Source organism: Aythya marila (assembly GCF_965140915.1).
Source record: "Aythya marila genome assembly, chromosome: Z".
Lineage (NCBI taxonomy): Eukaryota > Metazoa > Chordata > Aves > Anseriformes > Anatidae > Aythya > Aythya marila.
In genome coordinates, this window is record NC_139080.1 from 14,717,824 (window position 1) to 14,741,854 (window position 24,031).

At 40.8% G+C, this 24,031-nt stretch overlaps 1 protein-coding gene across 1 annotated transcript in view; it reads right to left on the reverse strand.

Moving 5' to 3' along the window:
* Window positions 1-4,393: 4,393 nt before the first annotated feature.
* Window positions 4,394-24,031, reverse strand: part of PLCXD3 (phosphatidylinositol specific phospholipase C X domain containing 3) — an 86,587-nt gene continuing 66,949 nt past the window's right edge. Inside the window, exon 3 of the mRNA XM_082782605.1 lies at window positions 4,394-4,571. Coding sequence (XP_082638731.1) covers window positions 4,415-4,571 — 157 coding nt within the window. The 3' untranslated portion in view covers window positions 4,394-4,414. The remainder of the gene's footprint in view (window positions 4,572-24,031) is intronic.

Here is a 24,031-nt window from a genome sequence, read left to right on the forward strand (position 1 = left end):
AACTCCAACATACTTGTAATCAATACATTGCACATACTATACAGCATATTTTAACCTCATCATTGGGTAAACATATACGATTCAGAACAATGTTGACTGTATGTAACACAGAAGCTACCACTGAGATATGGCAAATACATCATATACACTATTAGCTTTTACTTCACTGAAAAGGAGTTTAGAAGTTTAAAATGGTGTTAACTGAACTCTTGAAATCACCAAATAGTCTACTCAGCTGCTAATACCTAGTGCTCCATATACTATATTCAGCATAAACAGCACTGGAGCTATGTTTTCAGGGCGCTCCACTTTTTTGATATTGTGGAATTGACCTCCACATTTTTAATTTCCTTTGCAACACAGCATATACTTACTACACACTGACTATCTGTTCCCTCTCATCCCAGGGCAAAATGCTAGTAAATGCTTTGAAGTTACTAGAAATGGTCTGGGTTTGTATCAGTATGACAGAAGGACTTAGCCCAGCATACAGAATTGTACATTCTCTCACACACATATGCATATATATATACACACATATATATGTTTAAAAGAATGGCTTGAAATGGCAGAACTTACAAAACTAGTAACATAACCTGTTGTAACATTTGATGTTAACCAACAGCAAATAAATGTGGATAGCCCACTGATTTTAAAACTAGGCTCCTTTGGTCTGGTTCTGACCTTACATCTCTTTGCACAAGGCAGGACTCAGGCTCATGAACCAGCTGCTATACAGGTTCACATCAACATGAGCTGGGTCAGCACTGGACAAAGAGATCCTCAGCTTCCACAAACTGAAAGAAGGAGCTGCCTAGATTTACACCAGCTAAGAAACGGCTCCTTTCAGCTCGTGTTGTGCAAGGCAGGAGTAATTTTTTAAGCAAAACTGAACAAGAGGGTGAGTAATCCCATGAAAAGGCCGAAAAGCAATACTGCTTCATGTGTGCAACATGAACGTAGTGAGAGGAAAAAGGTACACAGGAAGAGAAACGTGTTTTGACAGAGAATGACATTACAGTTTGAATAAACAGATGTTCATGAAGATCAATAGTGTAGACAGGTATTTTTCTTCTGATTGGCTGATTACAGTCATCTGACTTCCCATGCAGGAGTGCCCAGAATGCACGGGTTCGGGTAGAAGCGTCCCAAATGAATCAGGTCAGACAATTAGTCTGAACCAACCCTGCAGTCCTTCTGCAAGCATTTTGTGGTTGAAATCAAAAAGTTCTAGCTGCATATGAATGGCAACACGGGGCTCTACAGTGGTCCAGTTGTGTTGCATAGTCCTTTCTGGCTTGTTCTTTTCTGGTGAAATCTCCCAAATTGTTATCAACTGGGAGTGTATCCCCATCAGGACAGTCCAAATAAAGTTTTGGTGCCTCACATATGAAATCACCAGAAAAGTGTGGATAGCATGCTCCCCTTTTTTATTTTATTTTAGTAATTAAGGCAAGCTTGTTTACCTGTCCCCTTTCGTAAAGTGCTGTGCTTCTCCAATATAAAGGAGATGGACAGCTAAATGAAAACAATTTTTGACCAAAATTTAACATTTTCCCCCATTAATGGAGAAACTATGTGATTTGTCTATTATCCTTCTTGTCAGAGGATTGTTTTTTTTTTTTTTTTTTTTTTTTTGCTTTGCTTTTATTTTCCAGCACCCAAATGACAATTAGAATACAACTGATGCTACGCAAATATCTCATAACAATGCTAGTAAGCTCAAGATGTGATACAGCTCTATATTTATTCATATATACAGGCACGCACACACACATACACACACTTTTTCTTCAATAAGCAGAACATTTGCTTTGAGTACACCTTTGTGTCAGCAAAAAGCCTGGTGTGTCTGGCATGTTTGAGCCAGGGGTCCCAGGAGGAACTCAGTGTTGGTGCTCTCAATCTAATAGAATTTGAGTCAGTATCCAGAAGATGAAACCTATTATTTTTTGTTCCACCTAAAGATTCAGATTATTTTAACATATTAAAAGGATAGTTTAAATGCTTCAACTATACTTTAAGTAGCTAAAGAATAACAGAAAGAATCTGGAAGCAAATAATCCAGTGAAACAGAAGAATGAAAAGAGCGTTTCACATCACATCTCCAATAAATTAGCTAACATTTTCATCCCACATAGAAGAAAAGGTACTGCTTCATAAACTGTGCAAAATCCACAAGATTTAAGATTGCACAGGGTTCAAGAACACATGCACTTGTTTCATTTTATGTGTCCATTACATTAATTTTGTTTGGCAAGCCTGTGAAGATTGAAAACAAAGTGCATCTACCCACCCCCACATCATGCTTAGTCATGGGTGAAAGCACCAAGTCCTACCCCTTCCTTGTTCAATGCAAAGACGGGCTGTGGCTCTTGGTAGATTTTTGGATCAGTTTGGGTTAAATTTTAATGCTATAGAAGTACTAACTGGCTTAGATCACAGATTTTACTAAGGATGAGTTTTACAGTCATAATCCATACAGAAAAATCTGCTACAGAAGGAGGCATCATAACTTCGTAACACCTGCAGATTTCTTCAGGCAAATTTATAACACTCCTGTCCAGAAGCCAGATCACCACTGTGCAAGTGTGCATGGATGTCTTTGTATCATATACATACATTTAAAACGTGTCTTTATAGTATAGATGCACTTAAATGTTTCTCTACAATACACACACACACACTTTTTCCAAGGCACCCTCTCAGTACAAAATAGCAGCAAGTGTTCATTTTATTCCACTTTTTAAAAATAAATTAAAACAAAACCAAAAATAAAAATAAAAACATAAACATAAACATAACCAACCAACAAACACCCCATAACCCACCTGTTTGATGAGACCATTTAAAAAAAATAAAAAAATCTGATGGTACATTGCAGCCCTTACCATCTGACAGAAAATAACAAAAGACCCCATGAAGCCATTCTCTCTTCTTACTCAGTGGAAAGTTCTAGTATTATCAATGGAAACTTGACATTAGTCTTATCCTATAAAGCAACATTTCAAAGAGAATTTTCCTTGTAAAGCATCTATTGGTTTGCACAAACAAAATGTTTTGCTTTCCAAAGTTGTGTGCATATGCATTGATGGATCTAGGACATACGATTGATGGTATCCAATTTGGTGTCATACACTTGCAATGCTTTTATTTTATAATTCACTGAATTTTCCATATAATTGAGTTTTATATGCTTCATTAAAAGTAGGGTGATAGAGGTTCTGCTACTAGAACAGTGCCATTCAGTAGACTTTCAATTTTGTGTTATGCTGTATTATTTCCTGCAAACAATGTAGGGACTATAGCATAATGTTTTTAGCCAGATACTGAACTACTACACTCTTTAGTACAGCAGTTTTTCACTGATTAAACTGGCACTGGTTTTGTTTTTTGTAATCAGCAGAGGAGCGTTGTGTTTACAGCTGCCCTAAAGAGAAGCTCAGACTGCACCTACATTTTTAAAGAGTAGATTTAAACCTACAGAAAGCCTATTTTGGCTATGGGACAAAACCCTGCCCACCTTATAGTACACACAGTTTACTGATCCCATGCTCATTCCACAATAAACACAGGAAATCTCCCTATTAAATTCAGTGGATGTTGGATCAGACTTCTACATGAGATTAGTCCTGGGAAGGAGTGGTGCTCCAAGCTGGCCTAACTTTGCTTCTGCTAAAGCCATGGAAAATACACACTGGCAGCGTACAGAGTTAGTACAGAGTTAGGCCAGCACTATGTAACTGCTGACTTTACCTAGGGCAAAAACACCGGAAAACCCCATTTCAAGAATGAAAAGCAAGCAAGATTTAGTCTGTGCTTTGTGCAAGCTACATAATGCATCATGTTTACTGTCCACTAACTATGAGTGCGTTGGAGACATGACTTTGTATTTACTTCACAAAGGCATTTAAATCTGTAGCTCACTGATAAATAGAATCCATTAAATCACCTAACAGATGAAGTGTAGCGGCTTAAAATTTTAGGGACAGATATACTGTCCTTAGTCCTCTGGTGTATTGTTCACACCTTCGGGAATCCTGCTGTGGGCAGACAAAGGGAAACACACATCCCACTGCACTGAAAGCACATTTCTTGGCACTGTTCATAACCACAGAAGACACATGAATCACATTTGGTACCTCATGGAAAACATGTAAATGGCCTTCTTTTATCAAACACTGTAAACATGGTTAGCTTTGCTCTTCACATGAAACACAAATGTAAAAAATGATCATAATTGATTAAAACACTTCCCTTATGCCCACCCACTAAAGCCCTAAACACCTCAGAGGGTGTTATAGGAAGATCAACGTTTTACAAGATAATTCTTTTAAAATGCAATCTTTTTTTTTTTTTTTTTCTTTTTCTTTTTCATTTTAAATAATGCAACAACAAACATATTAGAACACTATCAGGTAGTGTCATCTTCACCTTCATCCAGGGCATAGTTGAGCTTTATGACTGTGCTGATAAAGTCACCGAGTTCTACAAAATCTGCAGTGATAATATTCACACCACTTTCTCCTGGTTTCTGAGTTCGGACCCACTGCATCATTGCGGGAAGAGCCCTAAGGAGAAAACAGGAACAATAATTACTCATAAAGCAGTGAGAGAAATATAGGATTTACTAGCAGTGACTCCCGTTGATCTTACTTTGTTTCTAAGCGAAGCACATGAGAAAGGACAAGTGTTACTGCTCAGGCTTTTTGGGAACCCTACTTTTTATTCTCTGTGGAAATATTATGTTGATTTTATTCAACTTCTCAGTAGAAAAGAATAAATGCAAGGTTATACAGGCTCACAGTGATTACTGATCTTGCCTAGGGGTACAGGAATGGACCGGACACCTTTTCAGTATCATATGGCCATATGACTCCACGGGAATTGTTTATGGAAAAAGAAGCAACAGAGGACTCAAGACACATGTAAAGTACATTTGACATGTTCAAGGAAATACTGAAAATATTATATTTGGGGACACAAAACAACCATGGTTTTTATAGTATAAGTACAGCATATCCTCAATACTCTTTCTTTCCTAGTACTAGTATCCCTGTCATAATTATATTTTGTCATATACAAGTGATTAATAACTGAAATAAGAAGCACTACAGTCATATTCAGTCTTTTTAAAAATAGCATATCTTTATTATGTGAGACCCCTAGTGCTGGGACACTGTGGAGGAATGGTTAAGTGAAATAGGACATGTTGATGTTGGGCAGTTAGGAGGCAATGGGCTAGTGAAGTACCGTACTCAACTCACATGAGTCTGGCACGTACGCAGCTGGCTGAGAGCCAATCAGGCTCAAGGACACGATGCCCTTGGGCGATCAGGAGGGCCCCCTGGGGCGGGACGGTAGCTAAAAGAAGGAGGAACCAACTGAAAAGCGCGGGAAATGTTAGCCAATCCTGAGTTTAGTTTAGGAATATGTATGAGTTGATTATGTTCGAACTAGATAAAAGGCGACTGAGCTATCCATTGAAGTTGAAGTTCACTGTTCACTCATATTGAGCGTCTGTGTCTTCCTTCCGTCGACAACAGGACACTGGGGTATAAAAGATGTCTCCCTAACCGGGTTGGTGAATATAAAGAAATCTTTCTGATATCATGAAAATATAAACTGGTGATCACTAGAAATGTATATGGGAAAACAAAGGACTCCCTAAGTCAATAAACAAGATCCAACATTCAGAAGACAGAAGTTAACAAGTTCAAACAAAATATGGTACAGATTTTTCAAAACAAAAGTGTAATTGACCATTGGAACTATTAACAGACACGGATTTTACTTGTCGCTGGCCAGAATCAGTCTTAAAAAAAAATAAAAAAAAGGAAAGGTTACAATTACCTATGATTTTGCAGGTGAATGCACAACATAAAGGTTTAACTTCTGCAAAACATCTGTTCGTATGCTTAAATACATTGTAAGACATATGTCTAGGACCAGTAAAGCATTTTATTTCACACACTGATTCATTACAACTGAAGCACAGGCATATATATGCACCAGCCCATAAAACTGAGCTTAAGCAATCTACTGTAAAAAAAAAAATAATTAAAAAAAATTGGTATCTTTAGATTTATGCAATCCTGGAAAGTTGCACTCACTGGACAGTAACAGATGCAGGTGTGGTGTTATGTATTTTGTAGTGCCTGGGCTATTTGAAAACTCAGGACATCAGAAACTTAGGATCTCAGTAAAATGGCTGGGACCACAAAACCAATCAAGTCTTCCTCCTTGGAGATCTTCAAAACAACCTGCTCTAGATGGCCTTGAGCTGGGGGACTGGACCACACAACCTCTAGAGGCACCTTACAACTTCAATCATTCTGTGATTCTGTGAAACAGCTACCCAGAGCAGCTGAAAATCCACCTCATCTTCACAACATTGCTGAACACTGAGGGAAGACATGAGGCTGTACATCTAAGACGGCAGCATGTTGCCTTTGTCTTTGATATGTGCCTGCTGTAGCTCAAAGAATTGCAGGTTTAAAGGTGAACTGAGAGAGTACAGGCAGGCACAGATTTTTTTTTACTTCTGCATATGCTGATACCTTTGACATATTAGTCTTCCTTGAGGCATAAGTACCTTCTTTTGGTGTCCTTTATTTGTTCTGAATCTGCTTCTGATATGTAATTCGGCCTTGAGACCATTGCGCTTCCTGTCTACACACTCAGTCACATACCCTGAAATACTTTTTAATTTTTCCTACTGTGTTGTTATTAATTCAGTCTTTAATAGACAGTCATGTTCCTTTAAATAGTGTTTTATTTTAAACTCAGTTTGCCCTGCCATTTCATCTCCAAATAGGATTGGTTGTAAAAATGGGTTGTTTACATTTTACTGATATTTCAAATAAAACTCAGTTGCACGACCCTTTGTCCATACATGATTTGTTAGATAAAGTCACAGAAATCTTTTGTTCAAGAGACTGACAAGTGTTCAAAGGTAAGTCAAAAAGTGAATCAGATTATCCAATAAAAACCTTATTTGCATAGTAAAGCCAAAGAACACATCGTGGAAAAACATATACCTGAACAAAAGATTTTACTGACCTTAAGGATTTGGTCTATGCAACTCTGCTTGTGACAGAAATTCACAGAAAAACACATACATTTTCCCATCTTCCTCCCACAGTGCCATCTTGAAAATGGATCTAGATCACTGACTGTAAGAAACCACGCGTTGCTCAGCTGCAGTACAAATACATGCTCACAGTAATTATTAGAATAAGCCTGCTTTAACATTCCTCAGGGTGTCTTTGTGATAGCAGCACAAACCTTGTTCACCCTTCCTTGTAATTTCCAGTCTCTGCATGCCTCAAACTAGTAATTGTTCTCATTAAGGGTTTTAGTAAGAGGAACACAAACCATGCTGCGTGGCAGCCACCTACATGATTGCGCTCACAGAAACCCAGTGTGTACCATGGTCTTAATGGAAATTCTTGCAATCTTGATAAAAATGATTTTGTGCATAAGGATATGCAAGCCTCTCAGCCTGCAGACCAACCTTGACAGCACCACTCTGTGTTAAGCAGAACCTGGCTCTCTTATGATTCTTATGGAAGCTGTTGCTGTCCGCATTTCAGAGTCTCACTGGGGATCTGTCAACAAAGGTTCTGATCCTGACCCTGTAAGGGCTGGGAACAGTCCAGCCACATCAGCATGGGCTGCAATTGTAGATACTCAAGGTTATCTATCTCTGCTTCTCGGCAAAAATAATTCCACTAACTGCAGTGGTCTTGGCACACTCTAATTACATCCACACCTGCACTGCACTAGTGCAAATAGTTCTTATAATAATCAAACAGGTTAATGCTGGTAGCAGTGCCAGTGATGTCAATGTTGAAACTACAGGGAGGACAGGCCCCAACTCTCCTTACAGTACAGGGCAATTCTTATTCTCTTCACCCTCCCATACCTCAGCTGCCTTTGCTGCAAAGGATGCAGTGGGAGCTTCAGAAGTTAATCATAGAATCACAGAATAACCCAAGTTGGAAGGGACCTGGAAGGATCACTGATTCCCACTCCTGGCTCTACATAGTACCACCAAAAAATCAGACTATATGTCTGAGAGCGTTGTCCAAATGCTTCTTGACCTCCAGCAACTCGGTGCTGTGACCACTGCCCTGGGGTGCCCGACGACCCTCTGGGTGCAGAACCTTCCCCTCACGCCCAGCCTGACCCTCCTCTGTCGACCTGAAACCAGATGGATGGTGATCAACCAGATGGATGACCTTGAGATAAAAAGAAACGAAGTTTGTTAAGCAAGACCTTCTCCTCATAACAACTCCATGTTGTTCCCTCGGGTCCTGTCGCTGTCCCCAGAGAGCAGAGCTCAGCACCTGCCCCTCCGCTCCCCTCATGAGGGAGCTGCAGGCCGCCATGAGGCCTCCCCTCAGCCTGCTCTGCTCTGGGCTGAGCAAACGAAGGGGCCTCAGCCTCTCCTCATACGTCTTGTCCTTCAGACCCTTCATCTTCTCCATAGCCCTCCTTTGGACACCTTCTAATAGCTTTATGCCCTTCTTATATTGTGGTGCTCCAAACTGCACACAGTGAGGCTGGAGGTGAGGCCACACCAGCACAGCACAGAAGGACAATCCCTTCCCTTGACTGGCTAGCAATGCTGTGTTTGATCACCCCAGGGTATGGTTGGCCCTCCTGGCTGCCAGGGCACAATACTGGCTCACATTCAACTTGCTATCAACCAAGACAGATCCCTTTTCATGGGGATGCTCTCTAGCATCCCATCCCTCACTCTGTACACATAGCCAGGGTTGCCACATTCCAGGTGCAGAATAAGGTACTTGTTCTTGTTAAACTGCACATTGTTGGTGATCGCCCAGTCCTCTCATTTGTTATGATCTCTCTGAAAGGCCTCTGCACCCTCAAGGGAGTCAACAGCTCCTCCCAGTTTAGTACCATATGCAAACTCACTCAGTATACTTTCAAGTCCTGCATCCAAGTCAGTCATGAAAAGATTGAAGAGAACTGGACCCAAAATGGAGCCCTGTGGAACCCTACTGGTGACTGTCCACTGGTACAATGTAACCCCATTTACCAGAACCCTGTGAGTCCAACCCATCAGCCAATTGTTCGCCCACTGCATTATCTATTTGTCTAGCTGTATGCTGGGCATTTTATCCAGAGGGATTCTGTGAGAAACAGTATTGAAAACTGCTGAAATGCAAAAAGATTACATCAACTGGCTTCTCTTGGTCACAGAATCACAGAATCATTAAGGAAATCGTTAAGGTTGGAAAGACTTTCAAGATCATCTGGTCCAACTGTCCCCTTACCACCAATATCACCTGCTAAACCATGTCACCAGGCACCACGTCCAACCTTTCCTTAAATACCCCCAAGAACGCTACCTCCCTGGGCAACCCATTCCAATGCCTAACTGCTCTTTCTGAGAAGAAATGTCTCCTCATTTCCAATCTGAATCTCTCCTGGTGCAATTTGAGGCCATTCCCTCTAGTCCCACTAGTTACCTGTGAGAAGAGGCCAAGCCCCAGCTCCCAACACATTTCCTTCAGGTACCTGTAGAGAGCAATAAGGTCTCCCGTGAGCCTCCTCTTCTCCAGACTAAACAATCACAGTTTTCTTAGTTGCTCCTCACAGGACTTGTATTCCAGGCCCTTCACCAGCTTCGTAGCCCTTCTCTGGACACATTCCAGGGCCTCAGTGTCCCTCAATGACCAGTCACCAGCTGGATTTCACTCCATTTACCACCACTCTCTGGGCCTGGAGGTCCAGCCAATTTTTAACCCAGCAAAGAGTGTACCTGTCTAAGCCATGGGCTGTCAGCTTCTCAGGGAGAATACTGCGAGAGGCCATGTCAAAGGCCTTGCAGAAGTCTAGGTAGACTACATCAACAGCCTTTCCCTCATCCACCGGGTGAGTCCCCCGGTCACAGAAGGAGATGATGTTGGCCAGGCAGGACTTGCCTTTCATGAACCCTTGCTGATGGGGCCTCATCCCCTGGCTGTCCTACCTATGCTGTGTGACTGCATTCAAGATGACCTGTTCCATCACCTTCCCTGGTGCTGAAGTCAGGCTGACTTCCCTGCAGTTCCCTGAATCCTCCTTACAGCCCTTCTTATAAATGGGTGTCACATTAGATGTAGAGCTTAGTGATATGGTTTAGTGGAGGACTTGTTAGTGTTAGGTCAGAGGTTGGACTCAATGATCTTGAGGTCTCTTCCAACCTAGAAATTCTGTGATTCTGTGATTAAAAATCTTCAGTCATCTGGGACCTCTCCAGTTGACCATGATAGCTGATAGATGATCAAAAGTGGCTCAGCAATCACATCCAACAGCTCCCTCATCATCCTTGGGTGAATCCCATCTGGCCCCATGGATTTGTGACAGTCCAGATGGAGCAGCAGGTCTCTAACTGTTTCCACCTGAAACCAGATGGATGGTGATCAACCAGATGGATGACCTTGACATAAAATAAATGAAGTTTGTTAAGCAAGACCTTCCCCTCATAAACCCATGTGTTGTGGGACCTCAGCCCTGTGAATAAATGCTCCAAAGCACACACAGGATGGAAAGTCATACATTAGCATGTTACAAACTAAGAGCTGGGTAGCAGGAAAACCTGAATATGCAGAATGCTGTCAGCCCTTTAAAACATATGTAAGACTTTTCTGTCCCACAGCTGTGAAACTCAGCCCTCAATGGCAGAGTAAGAAGTTTCAGAAGGAAGAGTATCTAACTTCTAGGGTTGCAAAAGCCACTGTAGAAGTCTGAACCATGGACACAAAAGGGTGCTGCTTGCCTTAGCCTCAAACCACACAGAAGGAAGGCACAGTGGTCTGCAAAGCCTTAGAGAGGAGCATCCACCTTTTGTTGCAGTAACTCATGCAATGCTTTCACAGCACCGCAGATCCACCAACCTCTGTGTGGGCTGGCCAGACAGGGCGCTCCTGCAGGCCCACACAGCGCTGCCCCACCAACCAGCACCTGGGGTTGACTCCTTCGTCCTGTCCCCTGGCACTGGGGCAGGGCTGGTGGTACCAGCAGTGTGGAAAAGCAAACCATAGGATGGGGAATTGAGCCACCATGGGAAGGCTGCTCCGAGGAAGGGACTGGCACTTTACCCAGCTCTGACTGTGCACAGCAATCTCCAATCTTTGAAAAAAAAAAAAAATCTTCTGTCCTAAGGAAGTATGTAGGATACAGCATTTATTTGCACTCAGAGCCTGCTGCCCTCACATTGCTGAAGCAGAAGAACAGAGCACTGAAGTGACATGGACAGCCATGACATGTAAAAGCCTCTCCACACGGCCAGTGTGACCCACCCCACTGCCATGCTCCGCAGCAGTCTCCTGCGGCCACCCAGATAAGCTGGTTGGTGCATGTGGAAGGGGGACTGTGGAGGAGATGGGTGTAATAGGGACATACACACACTGGGCAATGCCATGTCCTACAGAGACATTTGTGGCTGCATTTCTTTTGAGTCCAAAGCTTTTCTCTCTAGATGGACCTTCACTGGGTCTGTCAGACACATCAATCATTTGGGCATGCCTTCGGTATCGAGATGACTTACATCAGTGCCGTGGAAACATGCCCTACATCACTGTCTCAGGCTTTTTTTGTTGTTGTTGTTTGAGAAGCCATGTACTTTCTCATATACTGTTGCTAGAGTGATTTTTATTTACAACTCAGTAAAATCTAGTCTCAGCTTTGACAGTTACTTTATTACCTCTATTTTCCCTGTTCTGCTTGCTTGCTCTTATAAACAGAAATGCGTGCAGGTGTTTTTTGTGGTTTTGTTTTGTTTTTAAGTTTTGCACTTCTTTGAGGAACCATTTTCTGATGTGCTAGAGAACTTACCTAAGAAACTCTGCCCTAAACTACAAGACATGCTTGGCCCTTTTCAAAGCTATTTAATGTTCAGGACGACTTCTTTATTTTCCTCGATCTGTCAAATATCTCAGGTGGACTCCAATGGAATTAAACTTTGTTTGGAAAATAATAATATATTCAAGTAGCTTCAGTTCAAGCAGCAAAGCTGAGAGGTGCATTATACGCTTTCAGAAAGAAGATATGACCTAACTAATTGCATTAAAATTCTCTTTTGAAAAAATTTGCTGTTAGGCTATTTTAGCTCATAAAGAGATTATTTTTTTTTAATGTCTGAGTCATCACAGCCTGACAACATGACAGAACATTAACAGCAGCAGTGCTCCACAACAGGACCTCCCATAGTGAAACAGCCACTCCTCTCTGGAGAGCTTTCAAGGGAGGAGGAGGAGGAAGAGAAGTAACTCTGCAAGCACAAAACAGAAGGGGTGTTCACTGTTTAATGAGAATTTGAGCACTAAATGGCAGACAACAGGTTTTCTTTTAGAGTGTAAAGAGACACTACAACCTAATCCAGAAAGGGAAATGGGTCTCATTTCCAGAGCGCAGAGCTGTCTAGCATTAAATGCCCACTACCAGCAACACCAAAGAGAACTGAAGCAGGTCCACTTGCTTAGGGCAAAAGTTAAATACTCAGGGCACTTCCTCCCACTCCAGTGAACCACAAAGCCTTTTGCAAATAGGTGTTACTATTCGAGAAAAACAGCTCTCCTCTGCAGGAGCATGTGCTCATATGAGCCAGAATTAGAATGCTTACACTTTAACTTTTCCCACCCTTTCATCCAATTTTACTCGTATTTGAAGAACACCGATTAATTCTGGAGCCGTAAGTCAGCACATGCTGACTTTTGCTTTTCAAGGATGCTGAGAATTCATCGCTCCAGTGGGAACAGTGGATGTCTCGTGTGTCTCTGAATCATAAAAATCATGACTGGAAAGAACCTTGAAAAGTCATTCAAGTTCATACAGCCCATCCTGAGGCAGGATCAGCTACACGAAGATCAACTATACAAACTACACCTGGCAAATGTTCAGTTTAATCAGTTCTTAGAAGCCTCCAGTGATTTCGCATATTCTACAACCTTCCTCTGAATTCAGAGCATTTCTACATAAATATCCATACACATTCTCACTAGCTTTAATGGGATGAGCCAAAAATAGATGCAACCAAAAATACTGGCACTATGGTGTGCTATTCAGAAATGTTCATCACGTCCACATACTGTTCCCACCGATGAGAAACTGTTCATCACTAAAGTTTCCCTGCAAAACACAAACCATTCCACAGTGCATCATTCAACTGTGATTTTCATTTATTTATTTATTTATTTGGTGGTAGAACTATTTTAAAAGGTTTATGTTTCTTTTTTATGCCAGCCATTTGTTTCTGTCCCCAGATCACAACCTACCATTCTCTCAGTTGTGTTAATAAACCTCCAGTGACAACACGAAAGACAGCACATGGAAGTGTTCTGGATTAAGAGAAATAAATCAACCGTGTTCAGTCTTACCTTGTCCCAAATGGCCCCAGTCCACTGAAGAGAATTGATTTATATCAGGAGCTCATAAATGTTGAATTGGCACAACCAAGGAACAAATGAACTAGCCACGTACAAGCATGGACCAGCTGGGACAGAACTCCTTAAATCTGCTTCTTTAGTTCTCATGTCCTCTGGGCAGCAGCAGTGTGGTCATAAAATTGTCACTACCAAGGCTAGATTGACTAGAACTAAAAAATTTGGGCAACACTGGGTGAAACAAGTGAATTTTGTTATTCATAGGCTCAGAGAAACACAGGTGGGAACTCCTTTTCCAGGATCGTGAATGGACATGTTACACTGCCCACGAGCTGTCAGGTTGCAGGTACAACCTATGTTAACATCCAACAGCTCTGAATTTATTCTTCTGAAATGTTTATCTATAATTCAGTCATCTCCAATTGCTTTATACAGTTTAGAAGCACATCTAATCAGATGACACAGACTACCGTGCTGGGGCCAGATGAATATTTTAGTGTAATTGATCATAGCACTGTACTCTGCAGAGTCACAAGGGACCAGATGTCTATGCTCTTCTATTGAGCTGTTGTTGCTTTTCTGGATTTCATTTTAAAGGGGAGTCAGAAACGAGCTCAAAAGTGCCCTTTTCTGCCCTCCCTTCAAAAAAATTTCAGCTGTATTTATTGTACCTACACCTCTATGCTTGTATAAAAATGTAATGGGATATTTAATAGCAGCAAGTGATGGTTCTGGAGGTGATTAGTATTCAACATCCTATTTTCCTCATTATGTTTTTAGCCATTGCACCTTGAGCATTAACTAATACCATTAGGAACATATCAGCCAGTAAAGGCTTCAGCGGACCCCATATTCTCAGAGATCTCACTAATGAGGCAATGATAGAACTATGGCCACTCTCCTGGCCTACATGGTGGGGAACTGAAGTGGGAAAAAAGCAGAGCTAAAAGCTTTAACTTCTACCACACAAACTGAGGCATTTAGCTTTTATGACATGAGGCCTTGTAACACATGTACTTCTGGTACATGATAGTCCATGGATTAACTGGAAAAGTACTGTCTGTCCTGAGGATGCCTGATGCCTGGCTTTTCCAGTGATGGAGCAGATCAAGTCAGACAAGCTCTGTAACTGTTCTAATCTGTCGTCTCTTTGGAGATCACACGGGAGAGGAACATCTCCCACTTTCATTAACAGTGGTGTTAAGTCCTAAGCTGTGAAAACAGAGGGGAATAGAATTGCCATCATTTCCTAATCAACCTTTCAGCTGAGAGATCTGAGACCTGTTCAGATGCCATTCGTGCATTCAGATGCGCTTTTGTGGGTCAAAGAGAGAGAAGCCTGAACACCCATTTATCAAGTTCACCTGCTTTAGGCAGTTGTTTCATTCCAAATGGAAATCTGGCTGTTCAAGAAATGCTAAGAAAAACACAGCAATGACAGTAACAGCAGACTATAGAAACTAAAACTGACCTTAGCCCATTGCCCATGAAACACAGAAGTTCTGTTTTACACAAGACAATGTTCTGCCACCCATCAAGGGATTAGCTACATATTTGCTTTTTGTTTTTTTCCTCTCATCTTCTAGTTCTTTAAAAAAGTTATAATTTATTTATAAACTCATTATACTTGTTTCACCGCATTAAAACCATTAAAACTGTGTGTTACAGTTGACCACAGAACGGGGACAGCTTGGTCACCTGTGTCACCTGTGTGTAATGATCTGTCAAGTGTTCTTTCTGCTTTGTGTCCCCAGATCTTTCACTGACATTTGTTGTCAGTCCCTGTGCTCCCTATCATGTCATGATCTGAGTTGTTAAGCACTTCCTGAGCCAAGCTAGTATTGTGTTTTTTTTTTTTTTTTCTTTTTTCTTTTTTTTTTTCCTTCTAATTACATGAGTTACATGATTCCCATTGCAAGGAGTTAAACACATTACTATTGTCACACAGAATTATCTCCTTTTCACATTGCATAAACATTTCTATTTTACCGTTCTGCAGCACCCACCTACAGAGCTGATAGAACTGAACAGAAACAGTGCCAGCTGATTCTGAGTGCCACAAACACATAACCTTAGTGGTGCTGCATCATCAATGCCCCTTTCACTCTTTCTAAGCTGCAAGAAATACAGCTGATAAAATACTGATAAGCCTCATTTGTACAAATCCAAACAAGGAACTATGCCATTACAGAAACTTCCGTGAATAAATACCCCACAAAAAAAGCAGACCAGCATTGTCACCAATGGCAAATCACTATTCATCAAATGTGTTTATTCACCACTAAGCTGCTTTTTTGATACTTGTTTTTTTTCAGTCCAAGTCTCTTGCCCAGACTTAAAGCTAACAAAGCTCTACATAGTGGAAGAAGTCCTGTTACATGAAGTAAAGGCAAATGACTAGACCCAGGAGGCTCTGAGGTGTCTTCCAAAAAATGCTCATAAGTACATCTTCATCAGTGATGGTGGCTGGGGAATAATTTCTTACTACCTGGAACTTGTGGGTGAATATGTTAATTAAGATAAAGCCATCAGTACTGTTACAACTACAGTACATGACTATGTCTACTACAAATTCTGCCACTTACAAAGGCTACAACTTCCCTGCCTTTATCACACTTAACAATTAATCTCCTACCTTCTGAAGAAAGAAGGCTTGAGTTATTTTATGCTGTATTTATGCCATGTTTTGAACACCACCAAGGAAGAAGCCCCAGGCAGGCAGCAGGCTCGCCCTTCCTGCCTTCAGGCAACTCCAGCTACCCACAGTCTCCCGAAAATGTGTCCTGAACATGTTACCCACACTGCCCACAGCAGCCCCCAGCTCCCAGGCATCCACAGCAGCTTTCAGGTATGGTGCAGATCAGTCTCACTGCACTGATCTGACAAGTGCCTGAGGGGGTATAGCTGCAGGCTGCTACCATCTCCCTGCTTGTAAGGTGCTTTGTGTACACTACATATCCTTTTCTTCTTCTCCAAAGCATAGCACATATGTGTTCTGCCTTCTGCCAGCAGACAGCGAGGCATCAAGATGCTCTGCAAGTCCTGTGGTGGAACACTCAGCTGAAAGCTGAGAACAAGAATAAAATGGCCAGGGTCAACCAGACAGCTAGACAAAATCAAACACTGACATTAGAGCTACTGAAATTATAATGGACTAACTGGAATCTGAATCCATACACGTCTCTGACGAATCATGCTATGCTCGGAGACCCAGTGGTGGTATACAACGTGACTACCCAAGTGGAACTGCGAGCAAGAAGCCAGAACAGAGCAGAACATTGTGAGAAAGGATCCCGTACCATGGTCATGGGCTGACACAGACCTCGAGAGGTCAGTGCCACAAGGCACTTTTGTCACTGCAAAACTTCTCTCTCTTTAAAGCCTGCAAATTAGAAAATAATAATAATAATAAAGAAAAGAAAAAAAAAAAAAGAATCTCACTAAAAGTGAGTATATGTTTCAAAACTGCAATCTTAAAAAATCGTGTCTTCTGGGTGCCCAGCAACGGTCTGACAGAGTACGAAAACCCCCACCTTCTCCCCTTGCTAACAGCTCCCTTCCGGAATCAGAGCGATGCATTTTGCACTAAGCTCAAAAGTTTTCACAACAATTTTCCAACCTGTCATCAGGGGCTAACTACCATATTTTCTTATGGGTCTCATGACAGATGGCATTTTTCTTACAGCCCCATCTCCTGGAAATCACAGTACGTAACAATCCTTTTTTTCTAAATGAAAAAAATAAATGCTCTGATGTTATGGAAACAAGCCAGGAAAGAGGAAGCCTAAGTGAAAACAAATAATAAGATAACTGAAAAGACTTCAACTAGTTATTTTTAATACCTTGTTCATTTCTATTCAAAATTTCTTTTTTTTTTTTTTTTTTAAATTTGGCTGTTCTTATTAATAATTTGATATCCTAAATATTATAATCAAAATAGAAAAAAAAATAGATGTCATTTTGGCTTCAAAGGGATTTCTTATGCTTTAACATAAAGGACAGCTTCACAGAACAGTATAAAAGCGTCTGTAGTTAGTGCAGCTGCACTCAATATTCATATTCAAATAAACAAGCAATTACAAGCAAGAGATACAAATGGTTTAATTCATCTTGAAATGAGGGAAGAAAGCATGTGTACATGCAAGAACAAATATGTAAAAAGCATTAGCTTCACTGACAGATGAAAGGACAAATTTTTCTAGCTTTGGCCATCTTCCTACCACACCGAGTGATGCCTCTACCACTTGTATGCCAAGGAGCTTAATGAAGGCACCTCACCACCATGGAAGGGCTCCATGTGCAGCAACCTGAGACATAATTGGGTTCTGCACTGTGTAAGGGAAAGGAACCCACAATTTGTGTCATCCGTATCTCCTCTCCTTGATTTTTGCTCCTCAACTTGACATCAATTGCCATCAGACTGTTTTCATTTCATGTCAGCTTATGCCTCCCACATCTTGCCCACACAACCAACCCTTTAACCAGTTTTTGGCAGTGATATAAAATAGGGCCAGCTATCTTGTGTATCAGTATCAGCTGCACTTCAAGCTCAAATTGTGGGGCACTACTAAACTCCATGATATGCAGTAAGGAACACAGGTTGCATAACTCAAATATTTAATGGCTCCAAGTGCTCTTGCACAACTCCCACAACATGCCCAGGAAGATTAAGAATTAAGAGAATTAATGGACTGACTTCCTCTAAAGTGCAAAAAAGTGCAGGAGCTGCTTTTGGAGGTCCTAGCAACACATGTAGGAGCAGAGAGTACATAGAAAACAACTTATTGTGCAGTGATTTACAGCAAGGATAGGGGGTGATTACTGGTTTTAGTCTGCAACAAAGTTGTAGCCAGCACTGGACTACTCATGATCAAGGTTTCCTCCATCAGCCTTGACCAGGGGGTTCATTTTCTCTGAGAGTTGCCACCACGCGCTGCCTGGAACCTTTCAAAGAGCTCTCCTGCTGAGGGAATTGGTAGGGGACTCCAGGTATGGAGCTGCCCAGTTACTCCCCAACTCGTGATTTCACTTGCTTTTGATGGCTTAGCCCCTCCCTCGTTACAAAACTCAATTTCTTAAACAAGTAAAATTTGAAGGATGCAAGAAATAAAAGAGAAAGAACATGACAACAAATTAAAAAAAATTAAAATGTTGTGCACAGAAGAAACACCCTGAAATTAGACGTGGAGAACAATGAAAGACTACCAAAGCAGAAAAGAAAAGGGGATTTTTACTAATGTTTAGCCCTGCCCAGCAGCCTGCATGCAAAACACGTGAATTAGCAAAGTGATTTTGAACAAAAACTGCTTTTGAGTAACTAGAAAAATGAACAAAAAAGTATGCATCACCATCAGGGAAAACAGAGCAGCTAGATGGAAGGCAGGGTGTATTTAATAAACTTCTGGCTGCCAGCACCATCACTTTGCTGTATGACCTGTAACAGAACTTTGCACATTATTCATTGAACAGTTTCCACTGAAACAGATACAATAAATCCAACTTAATTAAATAGATAATATATAGATTTTTCAGTCTAATAAAGTAGCCCGTAAAACTAATGTTTTTTTACCCAACTCCCTGCAAATGCTTCAAAATTAAACTAAATCTCACCTATATTTGAACCTTTACTGTTGAATACAAAATAAAGCAATTTCCATTTCCTTTCAAATCAAACTGCTCTAAGTGATTCTAGTTTTTTTGTTTCATCAAGTAGATTTACAAGGAGTCTGCAGAAACAGAGCTGACAACCAGAGTACACAAAACTGCACACAGCTGTTTGCCATAGTACCTTGTTTGGTGTATTCCATAATACATTATTCAGAGATAGATACAATGTAGAATAATTCATACTGAATTCACTGTTGAAAAATGCTAAGAGAAAAACCACATTCAAATCCTTCCGACTCTGTTGTGTCCCCAGAGAAAGCCCCAGTGAAGAGCTTGTGGCATTCCCAGGAAGCTAATACCCGATTCTTCAGAGAAGGTGGAAATAAGCTTCATTTGTGAAACATCACTGAGTAGATCACAACGAAGCAATCCACCCAACAATGCTGAAATGGAAAACTGTGACATAAATCACTGCCTTTGAAAAAAGGCCTTTGAAAAACAGGCATTTTTCATCACTATTGCTGTCTGGACAACAAGAAGAACCAGAGAGTATAATATGAGCATCAGGCTTGCATATTCAAGTAATGGAAATTCAGAATAATTACAGCTCTGATTTGAATGATGTTGTGAAGAAAAAAATCAGGATGCAAGATGGTGGGGGACAAAATTATATAGGAGCATACACAATTTTTCAGTTAATTAAAAAAATTAAATGTCTAGCTAATGTTCAGCATATCCAATTAAACCTTGTTTTCTTGCTTTCTGCTCTTTTAAAATTTAAATCATTTTAAATGAGGTGTCTTTAAAGTTATTTTGAATTTGTCAAAGCACTTCAATATTTCTAAAACATTAAGCTGGAAAATATCAAGATGAAATGTTTTCCTACATATTTTCATCAAATACAATTACTTTTCAAGTGTGACCAAATTTCAAAAATCGCATCAGTGCTTCTTACAAATCTGTTTTTCTAGCAAGTTTCTGTTTGGCATCAACATTTCTCCCTAATGTACACATCCCTTCATCAGAGGTACCACCTTGTCTAATTCCTGCTGCCATTTCTTTTGACCTACAACCATCCTCTTATGTAGACCGGTGCTCCTCCACCTTTTCCTCCACCAAGCCTGTATGTCCAAAACTAGTTTCATCATTTTGTTTTGCAAGGTCCACATCAAACAGATACACATTTTCAAACCCATAGTACATTGCTATCATTGTTCCCAAGGTTTTCATCTAAACCATGCTTAAAAACTTCACATAATCAACAAACAAAATGAAGAACTGACATTCAGTACCAAGCTCTTGGTTAGGTCTTGGTTACGGGTTCAAGATGCCATGATCACTCTGGTATGGTCATGTCATTGTGCTGACGTCTGGGAAGCACCTGATTTGGGTTAGCAACTGTAACTCATCTTTTTTGGAGAGTGGTGAATGGTACACAGTGGCCTCGGGCCCAGCAGTGGTCACTGCACAGCAGTAACACAAAACGTCAGAGCAAAGGCCAGCCCAGCAGCCAGACCACAGGTTGTGCAGGTCTAGGATCTTCCAACATCAACTCTCTTTGCAACAGCTGTTTAATCTCACAAGAGCAGGAGACTGAGATGCTTAGTATCCTTTATACATTTTCTGGCTTCTTGCTCTGGCTTCTGGCCTCACATAGCAAAACCAACTTTGTTAATCATCATGATCCCAGAAGCAATATTCTCTAAATAGTATTCTGGGCATTCCTGTGAAGCATTTAGCAGGAGCAGATTTCCCTGTGCAAATCCTTGTTCCTTCTGGTTGTTTTTCAAGCAACCCAGTACTAACAAGCCCCAGACACTCACAGAATAAGCCCTGTGCTACACCAATTATAATTATGCCACACACAGTGTCCAGGACACAGGGCAGAATAGCCACTTCTCTTTCACGACAAGAAATTCTTGCTCTGGACGCAGCTGGGGGAGACATGCTCATGAGGCTCTTCCTGCCAGTATGCTCCCAATTCAGCAAGACTTGTCCCCCTACCACAGGCAGGTCTGGCTCTGACTTCCCAATAACCAGTGGGGCTGTGAATGAATACCGGAAGTATCTTGTTCATCCACTGAAACAGGTTGGGAGGAATCTGCTAACTAATTATCTCTCTCCTTTCAAGGGCTGATAAAGCTCATCTTATAAGCCGCCAGCTTTCTTACCTCCCGTTTTTCCAAGAGGGTTGTAAAACTTCACTGCTCTGGTGGCAGGGAGCCCTTCTCTCACTTCCAGCCTAAATTTATTTAGTCAGTTTATCGCTGTTGCTCTTGTGAGAACACTGGCCTTTATCCTAAACTGTTCTTTTCCCTCTTTGGTATTTATTCCCCTGTGATATTTATAGACAATAATCACATAGCCTCTCTGGCTTCATTGTGCTAGGATAAACAAGACAAGTGCTCTCCATGTCTTCAGCAATGAATTTCCTGATTAACCCAGTAGTCCCTCTCCGCACTTGTTCCAGGCTTAACCACCTCCCCAGAACAGGGATGCTTGGAATTGCACAGGGTATCCAAAAAGATATCCAACAGCACCTTGGGCAGCATCATCGCAGCCCTTCTGTGCACGCTGAAAATGCACTGGTGCGTACCAAGATGGTACCACTCTTTTTCCCAGATGCTTTCTACTGAGGGTGTCGCTTTAGTCAGCCACAGGTGATACTCCCCTAGCCACCGTGCCTGGCTTCCCCAGCTGATGAGATCCCACCTCACCAGAGCATGTTCCCATTGCCATCACCCTGCATTTTGTACCACTGAATTCCAGCTTGTTTCTAAATTCTGCAGGTCTTAAGGTGATCCAGTTCTTCCTGTATGTTACTCCTCAGGCTGCCTCTAGTATGATACTGGCCTCTTTCTTTGTGTTAACAGCAAACTGCAATAGCACTCTCCTTTGGGTGAACCAAGGGTCCTTCATGGAAACGTTAAAGACTACCATTCTCTTTAAGGAATGCTACCATTACTTCCTCTTCAGTCTGGTACTTCCAATCAGTTTAAATTCCATTTCTGATGCCTAAATTCTATTTTGGTTGATAATATCCTATATCAATCAAATAACCCTTACCAGCTACATCACTGAAATCCAGTAATCTACTTTTTCTGTAAAATTTCCATAACATTAGTTAAAAAAAATAATCAATATAGTTTGACACAATCCACCTATGGCAAAACCTCATCAAGATCTGCCCTACTTTCCTTTAATCTCTGTAACTTCAATTATCACTTCTTTCCAGTTAAGGTCGACTGTCTCACCTTCTCCTGAAAGCCTGTTGGAGCTCAGACCATCCCCCTATCATTGTAACGTAAGCAAATTTTACATTTGCTGCTCTCCACTCTAAGCCATTGTTTTCATAGATCTGTTTTAATATGGGCTATGCTTATGCATTTAGCAATTATGCCATTCCAGTTATGCCACTCTCCTCTTTGCTTGATTGTATCCAGTTCGTACAGCTTTTAAAAAATATCTACCTCAACACTATCTGGGGTCACAAAGAAGACTGCAGGAGGAACCCTGACAGTTCAGACAGTGGGATCTCAGGCTGCAGTTTGGCTTTTACATGTATCTTATCTTCCCAGGTTTCTGGCCTTACAGAGTAGGAATTTATCCAGCTGCACAGAGGTCTATCCCTAAGAGTCTGTGTACACCTAGAAACAGATCGTTCAGCACAGAAATCTTGCTAATACATTCAGGTCTTATTTTTCATATCATTTTTGTATTACATATTTTATATTAGATATGAAAATATGCAATATTGAAAAAATATGAAAAAATATTTTCATATTATATTTTTTATCTACAGGATAAAAATCTAACTTCCAAGCTCCACACTGAATAAATGAAGCAGAACTTAATATAAAGATAACCACTGTTAGTACAGTTATTTTAGCCAACTCAAGAGGGTCCATTTTTAATGCAGTGGTGCTACAGTTCATATACTGCACTGTGCTGCGGAATCCACTGGAAGGAATGAAATCCACTTACGTCAGTCTGGCAGGTATTTTTGCTGACCTTTGAGCCATGCTTTTTGCCATTTGTTATTGTCAGATTTTATAATAAAATGCTAACAGTCATCTTTTCTTATAATTCAACCTTATAGACAACGGTCTTGAAATGGCTCAGTGATGAAGCAATCACTGGCAACATAACATGATTGGCACCAAAATTCAGTTCTCTCAGAAAGCGAAGACATCGTCACTAGACTCTTCCACACTGCATATTACTGACTCTAGATTACATCTACCATCGTGCTGTCTACCTCAGTTTCAAATTATTTTAAATTTTAAAGTGCCAGCTGGGCCATCTCACTCAACTTTCTTATAGAAAAAATAAAAACAGGTTCTGACTTATTTTTCCTGGAAATAAATAAATAAATAAATAAATAAAGGTCCTGGAAATATGACACAGAACATTACTCAGATGACAGACTCCCCCTGAAGAACTCTGTCCTTCTACTGTGTCTATTTCCATGCACACTGGGTGAATTATTGTTGTTAATAATATTGCTATTTTGCTTGGCCAGTTGTACCCACCATATACGTAATGGGTAAGACTGTAATTTCCAATAGCCGTGAGCAAAATTAAAATGGAGATTAGGAATGAGAAAAAAAATATGTTATTGTCTGTAGACTGTCACTTGATCAACAACGATAATCCAGGGAATGGTAAAGGCTAGGCACTTCAGTGCTAGACATCCTGTGTGATATTTCATAGATCGGGCTTGAAACCAAGAACTTCTACTCTGTGACAAAATCCAGCATTTCAAAATGTGATTCTATTTCAAATTAGAAAGCAAAGTGTTGGCCTTTCCCATCACATAAAGTTCAAAATCTATTTCTGAATACAAAAGTGAAAGCTGTGGATACAGCAACAGCATTAAATATTGCAATTAGCACTGTAACATAAACCTAAAGACAAGATGGAATTAATAGAAGTACAAAGTTGAAATGTTTTGACATAAACTGTTTTGCTAAAGTAGACTTCTCCCTGGAGAAAAACACTGAAAGATGCAGTCTTGAAAAAAAAGC